Here is a 22,180-nt window from a genome sequence, read left to right as displayed (position 1 = left end):
GGGCAGTTTGCCTTCTTTTTTGTCGAGAGACCTTTTCCTTACGCCGCCATTCCCTTGATGACCCGGAAGTCCCCTTGTCTTCCAGCAGAATTAAGTCATTGGAAGTTAACTTCAAGCAATCTCAACCGAAGATGGTCTTGCTCTACAATACAAGAGAGCATATAGAAACATAGAAACATAGAAAATAGGTGCAGGAGTAGGCCATTCGGCCCTTCGAGCCTGCACCACCATTTATTATGATCATGGCTGATCATCCAACTCAGAACCCTGCACCAGCCTTTCCTCCATACCCCCTGATCCCTGTAGCCACAAGGGCCATATCTAACTCCCTCTTAAATATAGCCAATGAACTGGCCTCAACTGTTTCCTGTGGCAGAGAATTCCACAGATTCACCACTCTCTGTGTGAAGAAGTTTTTCCTAATCTCAGTCCTAAAAGGCTTCCCCTTTATCCTCAAACTGTGACCCCTCGTTCTGGACTTCCCCAACATCGGGAACAATCTTCCTGCATCTAGCCTGCCCAATCCCTTTAGGATTTTATACGTTTCAATCAGATCCCCCCTCAATCTTCTAAATTCCAACAAGTACAAGCCTAGTTCATCCAGTCTTTCTTCATATGAAAGTCCTGCCATCCCAGGAATCAATCTGGTGAACCTTCTTTGTACTCCCTTTATGGCAAGGATGTCTTTCCTCAGATTAGGGGACCAAAACTGCACACAATACTCCAGGTGTGGTCTCACCAAGGCCTTGTACAACTGCAGTAGTACCTCCCTGCTCCTGTACTCGAATCCTCTCGCTATAAATGCCAGCATACCATTCGCCTTTTTCACCGCCTGCTGTACCTGCATGCCCACTTTCAATGACTGGTGTATAATGACACCCAGGTCTCGTTGCACCTCCCCTTTTCCTAATCGGCCACCATTCAGATAATAATCTGTTTTCCTATTTTTGCCACCAAAGTGGATAACTTCACATTTATCCACATTAAATTGCATCTGCCATGAATTTGCCCACTCACCCAACCTATCCAAGTCACCCTGCATCCTCTTAGCATCCTCCTCACAGCTAACACTGCCGCCCAGCTTCGTGTCATCCGCAAACTTGGAGATGCTGCATTTAATTCCCTCATCCAAGTCATTAATATATATTGTAAACAACTGGGGTCCCAGCACTGAGCCTTGCGGCACCCCACTAGTCACTGCCTGCCATTCTGAAAAGGTCCCGTTTATTCCCACTCTTTGCTTCCTGTCTGCTAACTAATTCTCCATCCACATCAATACCTTACCCCCAATACCGTGTGCTTTAAGTTTGCATACTGATCTCCTGTGTGGGACCTTGTCAAAAGCCTTTTGAAAATCCAAATATATCACATCCACTGGTTCTCCCCTATCCATTCTACTAGTTACATCCTCAAAAAATTCAATGAGATTCGTCAGACATGATTTTCCTTTCACAAATCCATGCTGACTTTGTCCGATGATTTCACCGCTTTCTAAATGTGCTGTTATCACATCTTTGATAACCGACTCCAGCAGTTTCCCCACCACCGATGTTAGGCTAACCGGTCTATAATTCCCTGGTTTCTCTCTCCCTCCTTTTTTAAAAAGTGAGGTTACGTTAGCCACCCTCCAATCCTCAGGAGCTAGTCCAGAATCTAACGAGTTTTGAAAAATTATCACTAATGCATCCACTATTTCTTGGGCTACTTCCTTAAGCACTCTAGGATGCAGACCATCTGGCCCTGGGGATTTATCTGCCTTCAATCCCTTCAATTTACCTAACACCACTTCCCTACTAACATGTATTTCGCTCAGTTCCTCCATCTCACTGGACCCTCTGTCCCCTACTATTTCTGGAAGATTATTTATGTCCTCCTTAGTGAAGACAGAACCAAAGTAATTATTCAATTGGTCTGCCATGTCCTTGCTCCCCATAATCAATTCACCTGTTTCTGTCTGTAGGGGACCTACATTTGTCTTTACCAGTCTTTTCCTTTTAACATACCTATAAAAGCTTTTACAGTCAGTTAACTAATCACTGATCAGAATACGGTTTATTATCACTGACATATGTCGTGAAATTGCCCCACTGCCTTGTAAGCTGCCTCAGGAGAGATGCAGGCAGGGGGAGTAAACCCAGACAAAAGTTCTGGAATGGCGCCCCTAAGGTGGCTGGGTGTCACTGAATATCCTTCCAGCAGCCCTTGCAGCCAAGCTGGTGCCAGACCTATTGCGTCACTTTCCTTTGGACTACACCGGTGAGGCCAAGAGGTGGATGTTGATGACTGGGGGTCCCAGGATCTCCATACTTTCCACTCAGGCTTGTGCCCTGAAGAGGTCACTCCAGTGCTCCATTGTTGAAAAATGCATGATCATGCACTTCGGTGGTAAAAAAGGAAGGGTACCGGTGTAGCATAACGGTTAGCTCAGAGCTTGCAGAGCTCAGTTCCAGCGCTGTCTGTAAGATGCTTGTACGTCCCACCCCATGAACTTGTGGGTTTTCTCCAGGTGCTCTGGTTTCCTCCCACAGTCCAAAGATGCGTGGTCAGCAGTTTGGTCGTAGATATAAATGTGCGGACTATTTTCTAAACGAGGAGAAAATCCAGGAATCTGAGATGCAGAGGGACTTGGGAATCCTTGTGCAGAACATCGTAAAGGTTAGCTTGCAGGTTGAGTCGGTGGTGAGGAAGGCAAATGCAATGTTAGCATTCATTTCAAGAGGTCTAGAATACAAGAGCAGGGATGTGATGCTGAGGCTTTATAAGGCACTGGTGAGGCCTCACCTTGAGTATTGTGTACAGTTTTAGGCCCCTCATCCTAGCAAAGATGTGCTGGCATTGGAGAGGGTCCAGAGGAGGCTCACAAGGATGATTCCAGGAATGAAAGGGTTATCATACGAGGAACGTTTGATGGCTCTGTGTACTCACTGGAATTCAGAAAGATGGGGGGGCGGGATCTCATTGAAAGCTTTCGAATGTTGAAAGGCTGAGACAGAGTAGATGTGGAAAGGATGTTTCCCATGGTGGGAGAGTCTAGGACAAGAGGGTACAGCCTCAGGATAGAAGGGCGCCCTTTCAAAACAGATGTAGAAAAATTTCTTTAGCCAGAGGGTGGTGAATTTGTGGAAACTGTTGCCACGTGCAGCTTTGGAGGCCAGGTCTTTGGGTGTATTTAAGGCAGAGATTGATAGGTTCTTGATTGGACATGGCATCAAAGATAACAGGCAGAAGGCCAGGAACTGGGGTTGGGGAGGTAGAAAGATAGGAGATAGAAGAGGATCAGCCATGATTGAATGGCAGAGCAGACTCGATAGGCCAGATGGCCTAGTTCTGCCCCTATGTCTTATGGTCCTTCGAGACAGGTAGATGCCATCATCATGTCATGAGGGAGGCCACCAAGAGACCTGCGATAACTGGAGGAGGAGTTGTAAGCTTCAGTGGCTGAGATGGGAGAGTAGCAAAGAGAAAGCCACTGTTGAAAAAACCTCTCATGAAATCTCAGCTAGAATTTGCCAGAAGGCATACAAGAGATTCTGAAGTCAGCTGGAAGAAGATTCTAGAGTCTGATGAAACTAAAATTGAGCTTTTTGGCCATCAGACTAAATGCTATGTTTGGGTGAGGCAAACACCACACATCATCCCTATCATGAAGCATTGTGATGGTTGCATCATGCTGTGGGCATGCTTCACTGCAGCAGGCCCTGGAAGGCTTGTGAAGGTAGAGGGTAAAATGAATGTAGCAAAATACAGGAAAATCCTGGAGGAAAACCTGATGCAGTCTGCAAGAGAACTGCAACTTGGGAGGAGACTTCTTTTCCAGCAAGACAGTGACCCCCAGCATGAAGCCAAACCTGCTTAAAAACACAAAGTTAATGTCCTGGAGTGGCCAGGTCAGAGTCCAGACTACATTCCAATTGAGAATTTGTGGCAGGACTTGAAAAGGGTTGTTCTCTCATGATCCCCATGCAATCTGACAGAGCTTGAGCAGTTTTGTAAAGAATGAGGAAAAATTGCAGTGTCCGGGTATGCAAAGATTACCTATCCACACATACTCAAGGCTGTAATTGCTCCCAAAGGTGCATCTACTGAGTACTTGAAGGGGTGAGTAAGTATGCAATCAATTATTTTGTTTAATAATTGTAATAAATTTAGACCAATTTGAAGAAATTTGTTTCCACGTTGATACAAAAGTCTTTTGTTGATTAGTGTCAAAAATGCCAAATTAAATTCACTGATTGAATGTTGTAAAATAATAAAGCATGAAAACTTCAAGGGGAGGTGAATTCTTTTTATGGCACTGTATATGCCACCATACACTACCCCAGAGTTCATTTCTTGCAGGCATTCATGGTAGGACAGAGAAATACAATAAAATCAATGGAAAAACTACACAAAAGCTGACAACCTGTGTGCAAAGAAGACAAACTGCGAATATATATTTAAAAAAATTATACTGAGAGCATGAATTGCAGGGCCCTTGATGGCCTGTAGGTTGTGGAATCAGTTCAGTGTTGGGGTGAGTGAAGTTAATCATGCTGGTTCAAGATCCTGATGGTTGAAGGGTAATAGCTGTTGGGCTGAGGCTAGATCTTCAAAAATATTGACACCGGGTACTTGGAGCAACTTGGTGATTTTTCTAAATCATTGCTTTAATATTACCACGTGTTTATATGCTATTATGGGTTCTGTTGAATAAAATTTCAGATTTGTAACATGTCCTTTTTGTAAGCAATGCTGATATTCTAGCTTGCAAGAATATCAACATCAGGACATTTGTGGATTATATGTAGCGGAATTGATAGTACAGTTCCAAGTGTGTTCTGACAAGCAATACAGGAGCATAATGGATGCAGAAATGAGATAAACAGATAGGGGGCAAAGGGAGAATTAATAGGAGAAAAAGCTTTGAAAATAAACACACACAATGCTTGAGTAATTCAGCAAGTCAGGTGGTATCTTTGGAGAGAAATTAACAGCTGATGTTTAAGGCTGAGACCCTTCATTCGGACTGATTTTTATTTGGAAATAACAATGGTAACACGTTAATTTTCAAATAGAGCAGATTTCAACTGGGGGATAAAGTGAGATTGAGCTGACAGACTCAAGTAGACTGTGTGGGTAAAAAGATGGCCAATGGATTGTAATTCCAATGGGATTTAATTTTCTGGCAGGAAAAAATAGAGAGATAAAATGTTAGTAGTTGAGGAATCGTTCGTATCCACGGGAGCGTAGATGTTATTGTACATGCATTGTAGAACAATGGTGTTGCCTCAGTGAGCAGTTTGGAAAACAGAATGTGTGCTTGCTGCAACACAAAGATTGAAAATTATGTAAGGAACATCATATTGAACCGTTAACATAGTTATATGCAGAATTTGACCTTCCATTAAAGAAAGGGTTTAAAGCAGCTGTGGGTTCACCTTTGTCAGCAAGAAGAGACATTGTAGTTTAAAGAAAGAATTTGAAGGTGAGGCTTTTGTGATTTTGGAATAGAGCGTACTGTGGAGTGCCTATAAAGCAGTATTCACTCATTGGCCAGTTTATGAGGTACATCCTGTACCTATTAAAGTGGCCACTGAGAGTATGTTTATGGTCTTCAAGGTTTGTGTTGTGCATTCAGAAATACTCTTCTGCACACCACTGTTGTAACATGTAGTTATTTGAATTGTTGTTGCAATCCTGTCAGGTTGAACCAATCTGGCCAATCTCCCCTGACTTCTCAGTAACAAGGCATTGTACCCACAGAACTGCTGCTCACTGGATGTGTTTTGTTTTGTTGTTATTGTTTTCTACTATTGTACATGAAAATCCCAGGAGATCCGCAGCTTGAGCTATTCAAACCACCCATCTGGCACCAAGAATCATTGCACAGTCAAAATTGCTTGGATCACATTTCTTCCCCCTCCTGATATCTGGTCCGAACAACAACTGAACCTTTTGGCCGTGTCTGCATGCTTTTGTGCACTGAATTGCTGCCACGTGATCAACATGATGAGATTGCATTAACGTATAGGTGTGCTTCATAGAATGGCATCTGAGTGTATACTGATGTATTATCTCCACTGATTAGTGAGCTCCTGATTTAAGATTACAAGCAACCCCTACTTTCTGGGAGAGGGCTGCAGTCCTAGGAGATGGACTCCATTGCTATTTTCTGTACTTAAAGACATATCATCTGTGTGTCCATTGAGAAACAGATGTTTTATAGCAAAATGTTTATTTCTTTTTACATTGTGTGAGGAGGAATTTTATCCTGCATCTCAGATGGACTGAATGTTGGCTGACTGAATGATGGACTGGGTCTAGTAGGGAGAATGCTGTGGTGACCTGGAGCAGTTTGACTGAAGGGTCTGTTTCTGTGCTGTATTACTCTACGAGTATGGTTCCATTGAAATGCCTGGTTCCACAGCCTCCAGCCTTCAAAGAAAATTAAAAATTTATATTTTTTTTCCCCCTAGGCTGAAAAGTTTGATGGATCAGGACAGCCAGTGGTGGCCATTAAAGGAGCCAGACTTTCAGATTTTGGTGGCAGATCTCTATCTGTTTTGTCGTCCAGCACTGTCTTGATTAACCCTGACATTCCAGAGGCTTTCAAACTAAGAGCATGGTGTGTATTTTGTTCCCTCTCCTTGAGTATTGTTAATATTTACAATGTTCTATGTTTATATTACATGAATCAACAACGTCTTTGCAATATATTTATTTTCTTTGAACTTGTACTGAATCTCAGTATAAGTCTACCTGATACTGGAGTGATTTGCTTTTCATGTTTAGTAATGCTTTATACTTTATGCTTCATTGTCGCCAAACAATTGATACTAGAATGTACAATCATCACAACGATATTTGATTCTGCACTTCCTGCTCCCTGGATTACAAATATTAAATATTAAAAATGTTAAAAATAGTAAAAATTAGTAAATATTAAAAATTTAAATTATAAATCATAAATAGAAAATAGAAAAATAGAAAGTAAGGTAGTGCAAAAAAACTGAGAGGCAGGCCCGGATATTTGGAGGGTACGGCCCAGATCCGGGTCAGGCTCCGTTCAGCAGTCTTGGAAAGAAGCTGTTCCCAAATCTGGCCATACGAGTCTTCAAGCTCCTGAGCCTTCTGCTGGAGGGAAGAGGGATGAAAAGTGTGTTGGCTGGGTGGGTCGTGTCCTTGATTATCCTGGCAGCACTTCTCCAACAGCGTGTGGTGTAAAGTGAGTCCAAGGACTGAAGATTGGTTTGTGTGACGTGATGTGCTGCGCTGTGTTCACGATCTTCTGCAGCTTCTTTCGGTTTTGGACAGGACAACTTCCATACTAGGTTGGGATGCATCCTAGATGAATGCTTTCTACGGTGCATCTATAAAAATTAGTGAGGGTTTTAGGGGACAGGCCAAATTTCTTTAGTTCTCTCAGGAAGTAAAGACGCTGGTGATGCATACACAATGCTGGAGGAACTCAGCAGGTCAGGCAACATCTGTGGGGAGGAATGAACGGTTGATGTTTTAGGCTGAGACCCTTCATCAGGACTGGAAAAGAAGGGGTGAAGAAGCCAGAATAAGAAGTTGATGTGGGGTGGGGAGGTGGAGAAGAAGGAGTAGACACTGGCAGTTGTTGGGTGAATCCAGGTGAGGTTGGAAGGTAGGAGGGTGGTGGGGGGAATGAAGCGAGAAGCTTGGCGGTAATAAGTGGAAAAAGATAAAGAGATGAAGAAGGAATCTAATAGGAGAGGAGAGTAGACCACAGGAGATAGGAAAGGAGGAGGGCCACCAGAGGGTGGTGATAGGCGGGTGAGGTGAAGAGAAAGGGGTAAGAGAGGAGCCAGAAGTTTATATTCAATAGTTTTGGTTATGGTACCTAACTTGTACAGGTGCCCTGTTGAAGCTATTTCATGTAAGTATGTTTGCCTAAGTGAAAGAAGAAAGAAAAATAAGCTACATGTCCAGAACTTGTTGGAACTGTGAAATAGAAAATGTAATCAGATGTTGTGCCTGGTAGATAAAGTAGAACCTTTTGATACTGTACATCTGTTGGAAACAGTTTATAGAAGTAGCTGTGCAGTACCGCAGTCATCCAGAGTTACACATGCAAAATGCTGGAGCAGGTCAACAGGTCGGGCAGCAACTATGGAGGGGAATATATAGCTGACATTTTGGGCTGAGATCCTTCATCAGGACACACCACAGTCATCACATTGTCTTGTACATTTGATGCTAAAGCAGCTTTTGCTGAATTGTTTCCATGGAATTCAGTTTTCAAGCTGTGTGCTCGTGAGAAAGGGGCATGTATAGGCCACTCTGCCCTCCAGGCCTGCTTGCCATTCAGTAAGTCAGTTATCTGATCTAATTGTAACCTCCTGTTCTTTCTCACCTAAACGTTCACCAAATTCCTTATCAAGAACCTATCTATCTCTACCTTAACAATATTCAAGAACTCTGCTTCTAATTCCAAGAACCTGCACTTGCCTTGCTGGCTTTTTATTGTTGCCCACAGGAGCTAATTTTATGAATAACACAAAGCCAAGAACAGAAATTTGCCTCCCTTATTTCAGAGTAACAGGCCAAGTTATTGAATTTTGCATCAAATTTTACAACTTTAAACAATGAGTAAACGGAATTGATTTAATAATCTGAGTCACATTTTTGGATTAGATCTACAGTTGGCCCATTTGTTTGGCCAGTAGGTCTATGAAAAATGCCTCCAGCTAACAGTCGGTGTCAATAGTGAAAGTCTTTACTGTAGTTTCCTATCAATAATTCATCTTACAGGCACACAACACTGGCTGTTTTTCATCCTCTTGCTTGCATGCAACAGTGGGGGTAGGAAAATTGTTTTCAATTTGTATAATGCATTATATTGATGTAAACATGGAAATCAAATGTGCAACTATCTGCAAATGATGTCTTATTTGGGAAAATGCACTTAAAGGGTACATTAATATTTTGGAGCCAGACGTTTCAAAATTTGGATGACCCTAATGTGAACCCAGCTTTACTGAACATGAGTGTGATTGTGAAAGGTTCTAGTGGTTTTATTAATGCTGTTGGCATCGAGCTGTGTCCATTCCGAATGGCTTTTTTAAGATCTGTTTTCAAAAGAAGCACAGACTATATGTGTAGATCAAATGTTAGCTAAATTGATTCAAGTGAATTAAAACTATATTATCTTAAATTTTATACTGAACATTTTCCAAGTTAGTGGTGGTAGATTTTCATATTTGACATGCTGACTTGCTGCTTGATGTACTCCTAGATCTGGTGTTACACAGTCTAAGCTGAGGACTCGACTCTGTAAGAGTATGACTGACTGTTTGTAGGGAGCATTGCCAGCTATTCTTCTGTTTTCCACAGCAGTGAAACCCAACAAACCAGGTAGAGATTCCTGCTGAATTGTGGGCAGTTTTATGTTGTGAATTTCAGGGATTTGGGTGATGATCCATGAGACTAGCATTGTGCCACCTTGGCTGGCTTCATGCGCTGGTACCCAGTGATAAAAGGCTGCCTTTTATCTACCATCATCTAGTATTTTGAATAAAAACAACCAGTCTTTTGAGGATGTGTGTGCTGAGGAATGTATTTGAATCTGCAAAATGAGTTCTTTCATGAAATTTCATATTGAAGTTTCACTGAATTCCTTTTCTTCCTTTCTCTCTCGCACCACCCCCTGAAGAATTTCCCTGGGCACGACTGGGGCAGGTCTTCCTATTTATTGCATGATTGTGAAGACAGTATGTAGATCTTCAATAACTCCACTTGCTCATGAATGCTGGTTGGGCAAGGTGCTGTAGGATGCTAGTGCCTGTGGAAACGTGTTGCATTAAAGACTCGATATCATAGGGAATGAAGCAAATTGTTAACAAAGTCGTGTTATTTTCCCCCACGTTGTTCTACATCATCTGCTCATGTCAATTGCTTTTGGCCCCTCGTGTAGATTAAATTTGCCATGTAGTCAGTCCAGCATGGGCTTTCAAGATTCATTCCTGGATTAAGAGTTTTTTTCCTTTACATGCTGGAACTTGAAAAACTGTAGGTGATGTGTTAAAGTTATAAAATTTTAAAGTTCTGAAGCCTTCAGAATGTTTGAATGCTTAGCATATGCAGGGCTGAGATAGATGATGGATTCTTTGACACCAAAAGAGGATGTGAGCTTGTGGTTATACCACAATCTTACTGAATGGTGAGTCAAACCCACGGGGTGTATGGAATGCTACAGTTATTGCTTAGGAGGTTTCTGATGGTCAACTGTTTGAAATGTCCGAGACATGCAGCTATACTTGTGTCCACCAGTTTCTGAAAAATCTTTTGGACTGTAGAAGCAGTTACCAGCCAGGACTTGCTCATCCTTTCTGGCTACTTCTCTTTATCACCTCTCCACTTTCAACTCTAATGTAGGGTTTCAACCCAAAACATTGATTCATTTCCTCCCAACAGAAGCTGCTCCGCCTGCTGAATTCTTCCTGCAGATTGCTTGTTGAGTCAAATCTTACCCTATTGTTGTAATGCACATCTCCACTTAAAATATCATTAGTTTGAAGTATTGTCATAAATTTGTTTTTCTGCCCTCTCACCAAGTTTTTTCTTTAAAAGGTTAATGTCTACATCTGGCACTCGTATTAGATGTGACTGTTCATGCGTGTTATGTTTGCCATGCAGGTTTGATACTGAAGGCCAGGTGATGGAAGGAACATCTATTTCTGATGTGAAGGGTGGTTCCATGGGGGGGAACACGAACTGGAAAGTTCTACTTGAAGTTAAAAATGAAAATTTGGGTCATGGAGATAAGGTGAGTTCAGACGTGGGTTGACGTGAACCCCAGCTTGGCAAAATGGTATTCCAAATATTCCATTGTCAGATGTTATTTTGTCTAGCATTTCTGTTGAATGCTTCTAGTAAGTTCTGTGATATATTCAAGGCTTCTGCTATGCCAGACTGCTATCATCCAGCTCTCTTTTTTTCTTTCTCTCCCTTCAACTTTTCTTGTGCCCTTCCCTCTTGAATGTTAGACTTGTTTTTTTTTTATCTGCATTTTTTATGTATGTCCTTGTACATTATTTTCTTGACGGTGGCAGTTTGGAGTCTTGCATGTTTTTTCTGAAGAACCTTATAGTCCTACTGAATCATCTTTTACTTCATCTGCTTTTTTTTTAAATCCACCCATCTTTAAAAATACCTGGTGCTGATATCTGTGCAGTCTGGCATCAAAATTAAGTTTTTCCAGATTAGTTTTCAACTAATAAATTGATTGGGATATCCTGTAGGGAAGTGCGACATGGATTGTTATGCTTAATCTCATTCCATTTGATTATTCTTCCCCCTTTTTGTTTAAGAACTTGGGATACATAATATCAAGTAATCTAATCCAACTGACAGGCGGTGTGTTGGTATTTGGTTAAATTGATGATGTGATTAGACTGCACTGGAGAGCAGACCGTATTCTGTCCTGATATTCGTTTTCTTACGGACATTCACTGCAGATGCAAAGATCCACTATAGAATCAACTGAAATCAATAGAATCAATTAAAGGGTTCAAAGGAAGTTCACAGAAATGATTCCAGCATTGAACAGCTTGTCACACGAAGAGCGTTTGATGGTTCTGTGCCTGCATTCTCTGGAGTTCAGGTTTCAATGAGGTCACCCCTCATTCTTCTATCAAATGGTGAAAGGCCTTCATAGACTCTCCCACCATAGAAAACATCCTCTCCACATCCACTAAGACCAGAGGGCACAGCCTCAGAGTAGAGGGAGAACCGAGGTGAGGAATTTCTTTAGCCAGAGGGTGGTGAATCTGTGGAATTTGTTGCCACAGAGATGTGGAGGCCGAGTCTTTATGTATGTTTAAGGCAGAGGTTGATTGGTCAGGGCATGGAGTGATACAGAGAGAAGACTGGAGATTGAGGCTGAGGAAAAATAGATCAGCCATGATGGCAAAGCAGACTTAATGGACCAAATGGCCTAACTTGCCTGCAATATCTTATGCTCTTTAAAAACTACACACAAACAAGGGCAAGCAATCAATGTGCAAAGAAAACTGCAAGTTCAAATGAAAGTAATGATTAATAAATAATACTGAGAACATGAGGAAGTTATCCATGCTCATTCAGGAGCCTGATGGTTGAAGGGTACTGACTGTTCCAGAACCTGCTGGTATGGGACCCAAGGGTCCTGTACCTCCTACCCAATGTCAAGGAGAAGAGGAGCATGTGGAATTGTAAACTCTCTTGAGGGTTCATAGTCAAGTTTTTCAGCATTGGTATCATGGAGCAGATTATTGACATGGGGAAGCGAACCTAAAATTTTGTGTAACTGGTATTGGATGTGGCATTTGATTCATGATTTCTTGTCGCCCGATAATTCACTTGAGGCACGTTATCTGTACGATGGCACCTGATGCAGGGTTCCTATATCTCTCAGCACATATTCTGAGGGAGTTTTGTTCGTCATAATTGATTCCTGTCAATCTGATATCTGGCAGCTGTGTGAAAATCTAGTCTGTAAATTTATCAACTCAAGATGAGATTTTTAGTATTCAAGGTTTAGCTTTTATTTTAGGGAGAATGAGCTCATGATGATGCAAGTTGTTATATAAGTCTGCTTTTGATAAGTAGATATTTACATATTCTCAACATAAAACCAAAGTGATTTAACAGTTGCTTCAAAATTCAACTAATTTATAATAAATTGGAGGGCCGTTGTTTGTCACTGCAGCATATTATACTTTGCCTCTGGCTCTCATCGGTGCTTCCTTGGCTAATGCACATTCTGAAGTATATTTGGTAGTTTTTACAGATGCCTACTCCTCTAATTCCATTAAAGTTTAAATATTTTTTTGAAAAGCTTCTCCAAATAAGCTGCTTAAAATTTGTTATCCAACTTTCCTCCAGATAACTTGGTAAAAATGTGTCCTGATCAAGGGTCATGGACTGAAATTTCAACTGTTTATTCCCCTCCGTAGATGCTGCGTGACTTACTGAGTTCCTCTAGCAGTTAGTGCGTGTTGCTGAAGAATTCCAGCAGCTGCATATTCTTGTATTTAACTTTGTAAAATAACTAAGCGTATGTTAGTAGGCCACAAGACACAGGAGCAGAAACATACCATTCGTCCCATCGCATCAGCTCCGCCATTCAATCATAGCTGATTTATTATCCTTCTTAACCCCATTCTCCTGCCTTCTCCCTGTAACCTTTGACACCCTTACTAATCAGAGACCTCTGCTTTAAATAACCTGACCTCCACAGCGGATTCCACCGATTCACCACCCTCTGGCTAAAGAAATTCAAAGGGTATGTCCTTCTATTCAGAGGTTGTGTCTCCCACCATAGGAAACATCCACTCCAGGCCTTCCAATATTTGATAGGTTTCAATGAGATCTTTCTTCATGCTTCTAAGCTCCAGCAAGTTCAGTCCTGAGCCATCAAACGTTCCTCGTATGTTAACCTTAAAGAGTTGGCCCAGTGTGATTTATTGAAGTCTGTTAAATTGCAGACAGACAACTTTATTTGTTTCTCTGCTATAATTGTAGACATTGGTATTAATAATGGATGAAGTCGATACAAGTGCAGGCTAAGTGATGGGGCTGCGGGAAGTAGTTTTATAGATAGAAAATCCATGTAGGTGTAATGTTATTGCTTTTTTAATGCTGTGCACCCCTAACCCTGATTGAACTTTTTCACTTGGGTTGGTTTATTTCATGGAAGATATTAATTGTACTCGCACTTTGCGGAAAGGATAAATCGGAAATTTTTCCAAACCATGCTGCACACCTTACAACACAGTTATGGATGATAACTGCATGAGGCAATTGCATTTATTCATCTCAGCTGCCCTGGAGAAAGTGGAAATGAGGTTTTTTTTTGAAAGTAATGAAGTGGAAGAAAAGACTCTGCAAGAATAAGGCCCCTGAGTATATACAGTACTGCTTGAATTAGGACCCAGTGCTGTTGAGCAAGTTTGTCTTGTTGTGCACAATTTCTATTGTCTGCTAGTTCAAACCTTTGCTTCTTGATAGTCCTTAGAAAGGGTGTATATCCTATTGGTCCATGCTGGTGATACCAAAATTGACGGTCAGAAGTATTTTATAGTGTGGTAAACATCTCCAGTGGATCATTTCTGCTCTAATAATCATTTAGGGTGCCACAGTAGCGTAGCAGTTAGCACGGCACCATTAGATATCGGGGTGTTTGGAGTTTAATTCCGGCGCCATTTGTAAGGGGTTTGTTCCTTCTCCCCTTAACCACGTGAATTTCCTCCGGGTGCTCCAGTTTCCTGCGCAGTCCAGGGATGTACTGGTTGGTAGATTAAGTGGTCATTGTATATTGTCCTGTGATTTAGGCTAGAGTTAAATCAGTGGGTTACTGGGTGATGTGGTTTGGGCTGGTGGAGTTTGTTCCACACTGTATCTCTAAATAAGTAATCTTTTCTTTAGCCTGATTATTACACGACTGTAGGTACCATTGTGTACCTAAGGAAGGAAAACTGCATGTACCAGGCGTGTCCCACAGCAGACTGCAATAAGAAGGTTGTGGATCAACAGAATGGCCTTTATAGATGTGAGAAATGTGATCGCGAGTTCCCCAACTTCAAATATCGAATGATCTTGTCAGTAAGTAAGCTCTGAGAGCATGATTGAAAATTTTGTTTCTGTTCTTTTACAAATAATAATTTCTTGCACAACACTCAAATTTTATGTTTCAGAATGTTCCGTGGTGATGAGTACACAGAACCGAAAGAATAACTTTATCAAGCAGAGTTCAAGAAGCTCACTGATTTTACTCAGCAGGTCAGGCAGCATCTGTGGAGAGGGATAAACAGTCAATGTTTCGGGCTGAGACCCTTCATTTGGACTGGAAAGGAAGGGGGAAGATGCCAAAACAAGAAGGTGGGGTGATACAAGCTGACAGGTGATAGGTGAGACCAGGTGAGGGGGGATGAAGTGAAAAACTGGGAAGTGACAGGTGAAAGGTAAAGAATTGAAGAAGGAATCTGATGGGAGAGGAGAGTAGCCCACGAGAGAAAGGGGAGGAGGAGGGGCACTAGGGGAAGGTGATAACCAGGTGAGGAGAAGAGGAGGACTCGTGTACAAATATGGTTTTCTGCTTTCTAGGTGTATAGCATGGGCCAAATATTGATTCCATGGATACTACCTGACCTGCTGAATTCCTCCAGTATTTTGTCTGCATTATTCTGGATTTCTAGCGTCTATAGGATCTCTTGTCACTGTGCTGTCACCTGAGACCTGCAGGGTGGAAGTGTTCTCTGCAGATGACTGTTGCGCACACTAACACTTGCCATGTAGTTTGTTGGCTTGATAGAACCAGTACTGGAAGTTGTAAGTGTTTAGAAACATAGAAAATAGGTGCAGGAGTAGGCCATTCGGCCCTTCGAACCTGCACCACCATTCAGTATGATCATGGCTGATCATCCAACTCAGAACCCTGTACCAGCCTTCCCTCCATACCCCCTGATCCCTTTAGCCACAAGGGCCATATCTAACTCCCTCTTAAATATAGCCAATGAACTGGCCTCAACTGTTTCCTGTGGCAGAGAATTTCACAGATTCACCACTCTCTGTGTGAAGAAGTTTTTCCTAATCTTGGTCCTAAAAGGCTTCCCCTTTATCCTCAAACTGTGACCCCTCATTCTGGACTTACCCAACATCGGGAACAATCTTCCTGCATCTAGCCTGTCCAATCCCTTTAGGATTTTATATGTTTCAATAAGATCCCCCCTCAATCTTCTAAATTCCAGCGAGTATAAGCCTAGTCTTTCCTCAGATTAGGGGACCAAAAGTGTACACAATACTCCAGGTGTGGTCTCACCAAGGCCTTGTACAACTGCAGTAGTACCTCCCTGCTCCTGTACTTGAATCCTCTTGCTATGAATGCTAGCATACCATTCGCCTTTTTCACCGCCTGCTGTACCTGCATGCCCACTTTCAATGACTGGTGTATGATGACACCCAGGTCTCGTTGCACCTCCCCTTTTCCTAATCGGCCACCATTCAGATAATAATCTGTTTTCCTGTTTTTGCCACCAAAGTGGATAACCTCACATTTATCCACATTAAATTGCATCTGCCATGAATTTGCCCACTCGCCTAACCTATCCAAGTCACCCTGCATCCTCTTAGCATCCTCCTCACAGCTAACACTGCCGCCCAGCTTCGTGTCATCCGCAAACTTGGAGATGCTGCATTTAATTCCCTCATCTAAGTCATTAATATATTTTGTAAACAACTGGGGTCCCAGCACTGAGCCTTGCGGTACCCCGCTAGTCACTGCCTGCCATTCTGAAAAGGTCCCGTTTATTCCCACTCTTTGCTTCCTGTCTGCCAACCAATTCTCTATCCACATTAATACCTTACCCCCAATACCGTGTGCTTTAAGTTTGCACACTAATCTCCTGTGTGGGACCTTGTCAAAGCCTTTTGAAAATCCAAATATACCACATCCACTGGTTCTCCCCTATCCATTCTACTAGTTACATCCTCAAAAAATTCTGAGATTCGTCAGACATGATTTTCCTTTCACAAATCTATGCTGACTTTGTCCGATGATTTCAGCGCTTTCCAAATGTGCTGTTATCACATCTTTGATAACTGACTCTAACATTTTCCCCACCACTGATGTTAGACTAACCGGTCTATAATTCCCCGGTTTCTCTCCCTCTCCCTCCTTTTTTAAAAAGTGGGGTTACGTTAGCCACCCTCCAATCCTCAGGAACTAGTCCGGAACCTAAAGAGTTTTGAAAAATTATCACTAATGCATCCACTATTTCTTGGGCTACTTCCTTAAGCACTCTGGGATGCAGACCATCTGGCCCTGGGGACTTACCTGCCTTTAATCCCTTCAATTTACCTAACACCACTTCCCTACTAACATGTATTTCCCTCAGTTCTTCCATCTCACTAGACCCTCTGTCCCCTACTATTTCCGGAAGATTACTTATGTCCTCCTTAGTGAAGACAGAACCAAAGTAGTTACTCAATTGGTCTGTCATGTCCTTGTTCCCCATAATCAATTCACCTGTTTCTGTCTGTAGGGGACCTACATTTGCCTTATCCAATCTTTTTCTTTTCACATATCTATAAAAGCTTTTACAGTTAGTTTTTATGTTCCCTGCCAGTTTTCTCTCATAATCTTTTTTCCCTTTCCTAATTAAGCCCTTTGTCCTCCTCTGCTGGCCTCTGAATTTCTCCCAGTCCTCAGGTGAGCCACTTTTTCTGGCTAATTTGTATGCTTCTTCTTTGGAATTGATACTATCCCTAATTTCCCTTGTTAGCCACGGGTGCACTACCTTCCCTGATTTATTCTTTTGCCAGACTGGGATGAACAATTGTTGTAGTTCATCCATGCGATCTTTAAATGCTTGCCATTGCATATCCACCGTCAACCCATTAAGTATCATTTGCCAGTGGATCTTAGCTAATTCATGTCTCATACCTTTACAGTCACTGAGGTCGTCTTTGGCTATTTTTCTTAATGTTAAGTCACTTAGAATTTGTGATAAATGTTATTAATAATTTAAACTATTGTTCTCTGGAAGGATTTTAAAATATCAGGTAACTTTTTGCATGCAAATCAGTCTTCAATTATATTCTCAGGTAAATCTGGCAGACTTTGGAGAAAATCAGTGGGTAACGTGTTTCCAAGAGACAGGCGAGGCAATCCTTGGGCAGAATGCCAATTATCTTGGAGAGCTGAAGGACTCGGTGAGTGTTTATTCGTTTCTTTAAATATATTTCAGTTTTAATATCTGGACTCGATCAGCTGAATATCAATTTTTCCTTTTTCAATATCTTTTATTCCTCTCTGAAGAAACTGATGGCTTGTGGTTTTTTACCAGCTGCCTACCTCCAAGGCAGTGAATTCCAGTGATGAAAATAAAGTTGGCATTATTCTTCATTCATCACCCTTACTGGGGTATAGGCTGTCGACAGCAGCTCGTCACAGTCCTCCCACCTGGGCCAGTCTTTCAAATCGTTGCCAGGTGCGGCCCATTTTCAGAGATCCTTCCTCTCCCAGGGATGATGTCTTTGGAGTTTCTGCAGCACTGGGTTTTTACAGGATGGAGTTGCTAACCCCATGCCCAAACCACCACCTCTCATAGCCAGGCTTGAGACTGTCCATGGTGGACAGTTGGGATTCTTGGATTAAAATATTTGCTTTTTAAATCCTACTTTCATTGAACTAGAGATGTGTATCTTTACCTTTCCCACACACATGGCTTCACCTATCTCCTAATTTGTCCTCCTTCTCTTGCCCACCTCCATCCCCGCCCCCAACCTTTTTCTGCTGGCATCTTCCCCATTCCTTTCCAGTCTTGATAAAACTGACTTAAACGTCAGCTGTTTATTCATTTCATAGATGCTGCTTGACCTGTTGAGTTCCTCCAGCATTTTCTTGTATTCCTCTAGAGAAGTTTGTTTTTAGCATCTCAAGTTTTAGTCCAGATTTGCCCCTGCCATTTTAAAATGTTTCAAAAGTTGCAATTTATTAGAAACATAGAAAATAGGTGCAGGAGTAGGCCATTCGGCCCTTCGTTCTGCACCGCCATTTATTATGATCATGGCTGATCATCCAACTCAGAACCCTGCCCCAGCCTTCCCTCCATACCCCCTGATCCCCGTAGCCACAAGGGCCATATCTAACTCCCTCTTAAATATAGCCAATGAACTGGCCTCAACTGCTTCCTGTGGCAGAGAATTCCACAGATTCACCACTCTCTGAGTGAAGAAGTTTTTCCTAATCTTGGTCCTAAAAGGCTTCCCCTTTATCCTCAAACTGTGACCCCTCGTTCTGGACTTCCCCAACATCGGGAACAATCTTCCTGCATCTAGCCTGTCCAATCCCTTTAGGATTTTATACGTTTCAATCAGATCCCCCCTCAATCTTCTAAATTCCAACGAGTACAAGCCCAGTTCATCCAATCTTTCTTCATATGAAAGTCCTGCCATCCCAGGAATCAATCTGGTGAACCTTCTCTGTACTCCCTCTATGGCAAGGATGTCTTTCCTCAGATTAGGGGACCAAAACTGCACACAATACTCCAGGTGTGGTCTCACCAAGGCCTTGTACAACTGCAGTAGTACCTCCCTGCTCCTGTACTCAAATCCTCTCGCTATAAATGTCAGCATACCATTCACCTTTTTCACTGCCTGCTGTACCTGCATGCCCACTTTCTATGACTGGTGTATAATGACACCCAGGTTTCGTTGCACCTCCCCTTTTCCTAATTGGCCACCATTCAGATAATAATCTGTTTTCCTATTTTTGCTAGCAAAGTGAATAACTTCACATTTATCCACATTAAATTGCATCTGCCATGAATTTGCCCACTCACCCAACCTATCCAAGTCACTCTGCATCCTCTTAGCATCCTCCTCACAGCTAACACTGCTGCCCAGCTTCGTGTCATCCGCAAACTTGGAGATGCTGCATTTAATTCCCTCATCCAAGTCATTAATATATATTGTAAACAACTGGGGTCCCAGCACTGAGCCTTGCGGTACCCCACTAGTCACCGCCTGCCATTCTGAAAAGATCCCGTTTATTCCCACTCTGCTTCCTGTCTGCTAACCAATTCTCCATCCACATCAATACCTTACCCCCAATACCAAGTGCTTTAAGTTTGCACACTAATCTCCTGTGTGGGACCTTGTCAAAAGCCTTTTGAAAATCCAAATATACCTCATCCACTGGTTCTCCCCTATCCACTCTACTAGTTACATCCTCAAAAAATTCAATGAGATTCGTCAGACATGATTTTCCCTTCACAAATCCATGTTGACTTTGTCCGATGATTTCACCGCTTTCCAAATGTGCTGTTATCACATCTTTGATAACTGACTCCAGCAGTTTCCCCACCACCGACGTTAGGCTAACCGGTCTATAATTCCCTGGTTTCTCTCTCCCTCCTTTTTTAAAAAGTGGGGTTACATTAGCCACCCTCCAATCCTCAGGAACTAGTCCAGAATCTAATGAGTTTTGAAAAATTATCACTAATGCATCCACTATTTCTTGGGCTACTTCCTTAAGCACTCTAGGATGCAGACCATCTGGCCCTGGGGCTTTATCTGCCTTCAATCCCTTCAATTTACCTAACACCACTTCCCTACTAGCAAGTATTTCGCTCAGTTCCTCCATCTCACTGGACCCTCTGTCTCCTACTATTTCTGGAAGGTTATTTATGTCTTGCTTAGTGAAGACAGAACCAAAGTAATTATTCAGTTGGTCTGCCATGTCCTTGCTCCCCATAATCAATTCACCTGTTTCTGTCTGTAGGGGACCTACATTTGTCTTTACCAGTCTTTTCCTTTTTACATACCTATAAAAGCTTTTACAGTCAGTTCTTATGTTCCCTGCCAGTTTTCTCTCATAATCTTTTTTCCCCTTCCTAATTAAGCCTTTTGTCCTCCTCTGCTGAACTCTGAATTTCTCCCAGTCCTCAGGTGAGCCACTTTCTCTGGCTAATTTGTATGCTGCTTCTTTGGAATTGATACTATCCCTAATTTCTCTTGTCAGCCACAGGTGCACTACCTTCCTTGATTTATTCTTTTGCCAAACTGGGATGAACAATTGTTGTAGTTCATCCATGCAACCTTTAAATGCTTGCCATTGCATATCCACCGTCAATCCTTTAAGTGTCATTTGCCAGTCTATCTTAGCTAATTCACGTCTCATACCTTCAAAGTTACCCCTCTTTAAGTTCAGAACCTTTGTTTCTGAATTAACTATGTCACTCTCCATCTTAATGAAGAATTCCACCATATTATGGTCACTCTTACCCAAAGGGCCTCTCACGACAAGATTGCTAATTAACCCTTCCTCATTGCTCAAAACCCAGTCCAGAATAGCCTGCTCTCTAGTTGGTTCCTCGACAGGTTCAAAAAACCATCCCGCATACATTCCAAGAAATCCTCTTCCTCAGCACCTTTACCAATTTGGTTCACCCAATCTACATGTAGATTGAAGTCACCCATTATAACTGCTGTTCCTTTATTGCACACGTTTCTAATTTCCTGTTTAATACCATCTCCGACCTCACTACTACTGTTAGGTGGCCTGTACACAACTCCCACCAGCGTCTTCTGCCCCTTAGTGTTACGCAGCCAGGTAGCGCGCATGAAAATTTTGTAAATAAGTGAATAACAGTTGCTCAACATTCTATAGCAATGTGGCAATTCACCTGTGTTTTTGTACTTTAAAAGCCATATATGTCATCTACTTAAGACAGTAATTTAACCATAAGAGATGGGAGCAGAATTAACCTGGGACTTCGGGTTAATTCTTGAGCACCAATCATAGTTGAACTTCACTAAATTACTGAACCTCAAGACAATATTGCTATCTCTCAACACAAATCTATTACCTTTTCATTGCTTTCATCTGAACTTTTGTCATTGTGGATTATTGCTTGAATTCCATGAAGGATCAGGTGCCATATATGTACTGAGGTTACTCAACAGAGCATTCAGCATCTACAAAGAGAAACAGGTTAATGTTTCAAGTCAGTGGCATTGTTTTTACACTTATCATTAACTTTCAAGGTGCTAATGTTAAAGGGTATTTGTATCCTAATTGAGACTTTATCAGTGAAGAATAGTCATGGGCAAAAGTGAATATCTTTTGGAACAGCTGGTTTGCTGACACTGTTAGCCACTTTCTTTCAGGCTTTTCACCTCCTGGGAGCAGCCATCTCTAATCTTCTAAACCCACAAAATTCAAACGTTGTAAATCAGTGCAAATAAAATAATATTGCTTGGTCTTTACAATTAGCCCTTTTACGGCTCAGGGTATACAAGTGAGGCACTGATGCCAAGCTTGCAATGCGTATAAGATGCTATGCCTCCAGTGAAATAGTATTCTTCCTAGGTACTTAGTTTTTCCTTGACTAATTCTATCAGGTCTCTAGCCTAATTCTTTCTGAGAACATTTCTTCTACTGAATTCTTAAAAACTGTAATAGTAAATGAAAATAGAAGCACTAATGAATGAACAACTTGTAGAATGAGCATATTCAATGTAGTTCTTTGTCAACTTCTCCCTCCCTTTCACAAATGCAATGTTAGTGTTTATTTCGAGACTACGATATACAAGCAAGGATACAATGCTGAGGGTTTGTAAGGCATTGGTCAGACTACACTTGGGCCCCTTATCTAAGAAAGGATGTGCTGACATTGGAGATGGTCCCAGG

General features: G+C 41.9%; 1 protein-coding gene across 1 annotated transcript in view; it reads left to right on the top strand.

The window, feature by feature from the left end:
- The window catches only part of rpa1 (replication protein A1), a 109,625-nt gene that overhangs the window by 76,135 nt on the left and 11,310 nt on the right, over nucleotides 1–22,180 (top strand). The window contains exons 12-15 of the mRNA XM_072243165.1: nucleotides 6,456–6,604; nucleotides 10,642–10,771; nucleotides 14,413–14,589; nucleotides 17,590–17,697. Coding sequence (XP_072099266.1) covers nucleotides 6,456–6,604; nucleotides 10,642–10,771; nucleotides 14,413–14,589; nucleotides 17,590–17,697 — 564 coding nt within the window. The remainder of the gene's footprint in view (nucleotides 1–6,455; nucleotides 6,605–10,641; nucleotides 10,772–14,412; nucleotides 14,590–17,589; nucleotides 17,698–22,180) is intronic.

The sequence above is a fragment of the Mobula birostris genome, chromosome 25 (assembly GCF_030028105.1).
Source record: "Mobula birostris isolate sMobBir1 chromosome 25, sMobBir1.hap1, whole genome shotgun sequence".
NCBI classification, from domain to species: Eukaryota; Metazoa; Chordata; class Chondrichthyes; order Myliobatiformes; family Myliobatidae; genus Mobula; species Mobula birostris.
Note: the sequence above shows the minus strand (reverse complement) of the source record. Positions and strands in the feature narration are given on the sequence as shown.